At 38.5% G+C, this 6,339-nt stretch overlaps 1 protein-coding gene and 1 long non-coding RNA gene across 2 annotated transcripts in view; one reads left to right on the top strand and one right to left on the bottom strand.

Annotated features, from left to right (window-relative positions):
* The window catches only part of ncf1 (neutrophil cytosolic factor 1), a 9,681-nt gene extending 4,938 nt beyond the window's left edge, over positions 1–4,743 (bottom strand). The window contains exons 1-9 of the mRNA XM_017429166.3: positions 4,614–4,743; positions 4,381–4,461; positions 4,218–4,293; positions 2,180–2,345; positions 2,038–2,096; positions 1,639–1,761; positions 1,123–1,230; positions 918–1,035; positions 642–749 (exon numbers count right to left, since the gene is read on the bottom strand). Coding sequence (XP_017284655.1) covers positions 642–749; positions 918–1,035; positions 1,123–1,230; positions 1,639–1,761; positions 2,038–2,096; positions 2,180–2,345; positions 4,218–4,293; positions 4,381–4,461; positions 4,614–4,685 — 911 coding nt within the window. The 5' untranslated portion in view covers positions 4,686–4,743. The remainder of the gene's footprint in view (positions 1–641; positions 750–917; positions 1,036–1,122; positions 1,231–1,638; positions 1,762–2,037; positions 2,097–2,179; positions 2,346–4,217; positions 4,294–4,380; positions 4,462–4,613) is intronic.
* LOC108243599 lies at positions 2,245–5,894 on the top strand. Its single transcript, XR_001808898.3, has 3 exons — positions 2,245–2,383; positions 4,263–4,467; positions 4,541–5,894. It is a non-coding gene; the product is annotated as an uncharacterized LOC108243599 (long non-coding RNA).
* Positions 5,895–6,339: the final 445 nt, after the last annotated feature.

A 6,339-nucleotide genomic window follows, 5' to 3' on the forward strand; every position in this document is an offset into this window, starting at 1 on the left:
TTCCAAAGAGGTGAAAGCGCTGCCAATAGATCCCGAGGTTATCGATGAAGGTCACTGAGCTGGCAGAGCAGGTTTTAATCAGCCATTTGTTTATCATGTCCAGCCTGGAGTGTTTTTCATCTCCCCATTGAGGTGATGGAATTGGACCACTTAGAAATAACTTAATTTTTAATTTTCCCATAGTGTCCAGAAGAATATTAAAGTCCTTTTTCAGAATCTCCGATTTTTGCTTTGCCAGATCGTTGGCTCCAACATGCACAACTAAAGTCTCAATGTTTGGCTGATCATTGATGATGCAGATTTTAATTTTTTAAATAGACTTGGTCCAATAATGAAAGTCCCTCCAGCTTAATGTAATTTAGGATCCAGAAATGAAAAGAAACTTGCGCAAAGAGAAATGAAATCACAATTTGTGGTTAGGAAGTTAAAACACTTCCCTTTAATTCATTGTAACCACAAGAAAACACCAGAGGGACTACGTGCAAACCAGCACTTCTCTACCATCTGTTGCCTCTATTGTAGAACACATTGTTTTTTTGTTTGTTTTTAATTTGATCTATGTTTGAAATAGGTTTATGTTATTTAAATCCTTAGTGTAAAACTGAACGGTGTGTTGTATAAAAAGAAAAGTGTGATCATACCTGCGTGGTGGAGGTTTCTGTCCCCGTGGGTTCCTCCTCACGGTTCCATTTTTGTTGTCGGCCTTCTGCAGGAACATGGAGGGAAAATAACCCGTCTCATCCCCTTTTCTGGAAGCAAAAGAAAGAAAGAAAAGGCATCATTCAACTGCTAATAGCTGCTTGGAGGGAAAATATAATGCACCTACGAGTGGATCATAGTACTGTAATTCTTCTGGACACATTTAATTTTAAGATGAAACCATAGTCGTGTGCACGTTTGTGCTAATCTGACTTTACCTGACGACCCACCAGCCGTCCAACAGTTTGTGAATGACCTCCACGGTTTCTCCAACGTTGAGAGAAATCTCATCATCCAGCTCCGCCTTGTAGGCCTGATTGGTGACGTGCAGCTCTCCTGAAGGGACACACAACACTTGATTTAAATACACACACAAACAGGAGGCCCCTCTTGTTTGTCGGTTGCTAACAGATGAACTCTTGCCTTCATAGTTGGGCTCAGCCTCCTCCGCCTCCTCCGGTCCATCCAGAGGCTCCAGGTAGGAGGCAGGAACCCATCCTCGTTTGGTCTCACACTGGCAGAACCACCAACCTGAGAGCAACAGCAGCACCAAAAGTTACAGAAACATTCAGGAAAATATGGCTTTTTAGGATGTCATCGTCCTTTTTTTATTTAAACGCACCAACACTAGCTAAAAGCTAAAAGTAGCATAAAAGACAAAAATCCTTACAACCATCTCCTGAATGAGCTGAATATATGACTGAAAGACAAATGAAAGTGGAACTGACTGTTTGTATTAAAGAGTTTTAGTTAAAGATAAACAACTTTTTAAAAATTTGACAAATACTTGATTTTTCTGTTGTTCTTCGTGTGCGTAAACTTTGAAAATAGGAGCACATTAAAACAAAAATAATTTGGACTTCAGTTTAGATTTTTGCCTCTGAAACCAAATTGAAAATAACCAACTTTTGTGTTTTTTATTGGTTTTATTTTTCTCACCGTTCTGACTTTTCTCCACTATTTCCACGAGGTCTCCGGTGTGCAGGTTGATCTCATGTTTGGACGTTTTTTCAAAGTCTGCGATCACTCTGTAGGTGTCCAGGATGATGGGGCCAGAAATCTCTGCAAACACAACAGGTCTGAGTCATTTGCTAAGAAATGCATTCCCCAAAAATGATTTGGATATTGTTTGCTAAAAATAACAGAGCTTGTTTCTTTATAGTTTGCAAAAAGCTTTTAACATATCAAATCATCAAACGCTGAGATGTACCCAATAAAAACCATTATTATCTTAAAATAAAAAACAATTTTGTTCTGTTTCCAGACAAATATCAGGATCATAAAAAATTTACAATCTGTTAGTTTTTACAGAAGTTAAAGAAAAAAACAAACTCCTACCAGACGCGGTGCCTCTGGTGAGTTCTCTGGAAACCACGAACGTCTCGTTTCTTTTCAGTCTGTTGGTAAAATGTTTTGTTTTTTTAAGTGTCTCACATGGTAACATGCAGTTTACAGAACAACATCTGTGGGATATACTGACGTGTTTGGTGCAGGAGGGTTCTCATCCTCAGGTCGGACTTTGAAGAAGCTGGAGAGGTGTTTGCAGCGGGAGATGTGAGCCGGCAGGCTGATGAGCGATTGGCAGTACTCGGCCAAGGTGGTCTTCCTGTTTTCCCTGGACTTCTCGCTGTCCAGCCACCGTGGAGCTGAAGAGACAAACAGAACCGGCAGAGACCAGTTCCAGGTAAGATTCAGGTGACTTGGTGGCATTTTTACTGATTTATAGACTTTTGCATAATAAAAAAGAACAAAAACAAACTTGTGAAACAAACAGTGGACTGTGGCCAGCACATCTGCAGCCGCCTCCTGTTACACTTCCTCCTCCTAATAAAAGAGCATCTGAAGCTGGACTGATGTTTTCGTCATAAATTTGTTGAACAAAGATTCTGCCGGGGCAGGAAATGGTCCAGTCTTTTATCTATTTGTACAAGTCCTTTATGATTTTTGAAATCACACAGTATGAGGTGGCTTTATTGGACTTGGGAGAAAACTTTAGCTACATAGTTGTGATCTTCCATCCTCAGACTGCTGGTTAAACCACTCTGCAATGCAGAGTTATATTTATTAACTTTTCCATGTAAAAGAAAGACTTAAGGTGGAATCTCACCGAGTTGTGATTGTTGGGATATCCTCAGAATGTTCAGGGTGGCTTTGTACCTAACAACCAGAACTTTCAGTACATCCCTAAAAGTCCATCTTGAGCAGACTTTAAAATAAATCTGAATTAAACCAGGAAAGCTTTATGCACCACATACTTCAAAGACCAAAATAAAATTTGTTTTCTGGCCTTCATCTCTTCGCTCTGAGGGATTAAAGGTTCAACAGAGAGCTGCAGTTGCATCAGGTCTGAGGTTTTGTGTCTGCTTCCCCTTTCCACCGTGCAACCAGGACTTTAGTAACAAACATTTCACAAGGTGATTGTGTAAAGCTGCAGTTCTGTTTTCAACAAAAGTGGCTCCGAGAACATAAACGGGAACAGAAAAAGAAGCGGCGCACGTTTCTTACAGCTGGATGTCACAAAAAAAAGTGAAATTAAAACAAGTCAAGCATCACCGCTTCTTTAACAACAGTCTGTAAACATGTAGGACCTGAGGAGAGCAGTTTCCAAACCCTGATGGAGGCTTTACTTTATCCTGAAACCGTCCCTCATTTGACTTCAGAACTGCTCAATAAACAAGCTCAGTCAAATTCAAGATGACCACCACAACCAACAGACATTTAGAAACACAAAAATAGCTTTAACTCAATCAGTTTTATTAATATTGAGCTAAAATTTGGTGTGAAAGTGGCTGAGAGTAATACACAACGGGTACTTTGAGGGTTCTTTGCTTAAAATTTTGGCATTACCTGTTAGAGCTAACACTGTCCATCTGTTAGCAAAATACCTCAGAACCACTAGGTATACTTTAAGGAAATTTTTAGAAAGTTTCTACTTTAGAAAGTTTATACCGACAACTGATTACCATCAACCCAAGATGGCCACCGCAGCTAATCAACCTTAGCCAAAACAAAAACTGTCAGATTTACAGATGTTGAACTGAAGCTTGGTGTGGTTGTAGCTGAAAGTTATTTTCAACACATGAGCTAACACGTCTCATAATCTCAGATGAGTTCATGACTGAAGTTGTTTTCAAGGTTTGACCAAAATGATTATAGCTTTTTTTTTCATAAATTTACTTTAGTCTTAAACTCGCATTAAAAAGCAGCGGGCGATATGCATTCCTTCAAGAAATGCTAGGTCTTTAATATTATTGCTTTTTTTTTTCTTTGTAGAAATGAAGTTGTGGAGCTGCTGAATGTTTTGCATTATTTTGACTCTACTGTGTAAAAAGAACTTCAGCCGTTGCTCAAAACAGAACCACCGGTTTTAGTTGAACTTTTAAGTAAAAAAGAGAAGTGAATATCGCCACACGTGTTTGGTTAATCACAGGTGCTTCCTGAAAGATGATTACAGCAGGGTAAAGTGAGGACATAAAGTTTACAACTGCTTAAAAGAAAAAAAATCTAATTATCTTTACCTGGTAATGAAGGGATTATTCTGTCCTTCTTCTCTATTTGTCCAGACTCGATGGGGAACATCTCCTTCAGCGATTTCTGTGAACCAAACAGCAAATACTTTTAAATGCTGCACATATTAAGTCTTTTGGAGGGATTTTAACTGTGCCGTTCAGTGGAACTGACGTGGAACGTGTGGATTTCAGGATACGTCCTGTAGATGACCTTCTCTGAGAGGTCGCTCCATTTCACCATCAGCAAGTACACCTGCAGGTAAAACCCATTACATGCAAGATTTACAGATTATTTCAAAGAACCCACCCTTAACTCAAGCATTTCTGTTTAGGGTCCTGCTCAGTTTAAACTGGAACACCTCTGGCAGGTTTTTGTGACAGAAGAGGAAAAAGTTTCAGACTTACGTAGTGCTGACTTGGAAAGAAGCGTTTCTCGAAGCCCAGCAGCTCCACATGTCTGACATAGATCTCCTCCATGCTGAAACTGCAGAACGACCGAGTCCGACTGACACCGAAGACAACAGATGCTGTTATGTTCAGGGTGCAGCATGTCGTCAGTTCCTCTTTACAACACTGTGGACTGAGCAGAACTTCATCACAGAGACAAAAAAGGAAGACATGACTTATAGGTGCTTTCACTCGCTATCTGCACCTGTTGTAAAAATGGTAAAAAAAAGAAAGATAAAACACAAACAGGAAGGTCTTCATGGGGGGGAAGCAAACAAATAAACCAAAGGATTATGTTATAGGTGTAGCATGAAGAATCTCCCGTTTTTCATGACCTCTGACCTCCCGTCATCTTTTACTAACGGTTCTCTAAAAGGTTCATTCTGACCTGAGTGAGTCTTGATGGTTTTGGGACACGTTTACACTCGTGGACGTCTAATCAATCCACAGGTCAACACCGTAAATAAGAAAAGGTTTTGAAAATAAAGATTAAATAAGTAAATAAAAACAAATTGTTCACATGCTTTTGAGATGTTTATTTGATTATTAAGCTTTTGAAATTTGAGAAATAATTGTTGATTATTGAGATAAAACCTTTCTGCTCACCCCATTTTATAAAGTAAGTAAAGTTTATTTATTTAGCATCTTTCACAGATTAAAATCACAAGGTGCTTCATTGAAAAATACAAATAAGATAAAAACCAGTTTGTAGATATAAAAACATAAAACAAATGAGCCATGAAATCCCCAACAAAACTAAATATTAGCTACCTAAAAGCAAATAATAAATACATCTTTAGCTGCTTTTTAAAAGACTCGATGCTGTCAGCGCTTCATAAAAACCGGAGGAGTTTGTTGAGGAGCGACTAATAGTGTCCGCTTCAAAGAGCTAAAGTTTGGAGTCTTAAACAATCCCCAAATATATTGTTTGTCAAAACATGTAAAAGTGCATGACAGTGATTTAAACTAGAGGAAATAAAAGCACAGATAACCATCACAAGGGTGTGTTCTGACTCCAGCCTTGGTAATTTAGAAATATTTCTCGAATGATTAAAAACATTTGAAACCGCTGTTTGGAGTGACCTTTGAGTAACACTGATTAGTTAAAAACAGAATCCTTTTGCACCATTTGATGACTGTAACTACTTATGCAATGATTTTCTTCCAGGAAGCATGTTGCCTACATGACTGATCATCTATTTCTGCATCATAAGAATAAACACTGTTAATACTTGTTAACCTGGATACTTATTTTAGAGAAATTCAAACATCTCCAGACAGTTTTCTTGCTTATAGTGAAGGCCACTGCCTTTATTTGTGTTTTCCTTCTGCAGTTTTTGCTAAAAAACACTTTTCTGTTTATTCCCCTCCTGTTGACTCATCTATATCATCACCTACTGATCAGAACAGATTCACAATCAATCATCCAAACAAGGCAATGAAAAGAAGCACATTGCTTCAACACTGTGTGCCAAAATCTCCTCACAAGAATGTAGAAACCTCTGACTTCATAAAAAAGGTTTGAAAATCTCACAAAAGCTTCACAGATTTGAGATTTTTAAGTAAATATTGTATTGATCAGTATGCATATGTGTAGATGCATTTTAATTTCTGTAAACTAGCAAATGTAGAGAAATGCTGCAAGGGAGGAATTTCCCTGCTCGTGTGTCAGAAAGGGGAACCC

The sequence above is a fragment of the Kryptolebias marmoratus genome, linkage group LG13 (genome assembly GCF_001649575.2).
Source record: "Kryptolebias marmoratus isolate JLee-2015 linkage group LG13, ASM164957v2, whole genome shotgun sequence".
NCBI classification, from domain to species: Eukaryota; Metazoa; Chordata; class Actinopteri; order Cyprinodontiformes; family Rivulidae; genus Kryptolebias; species Kryptolebias marmoratus.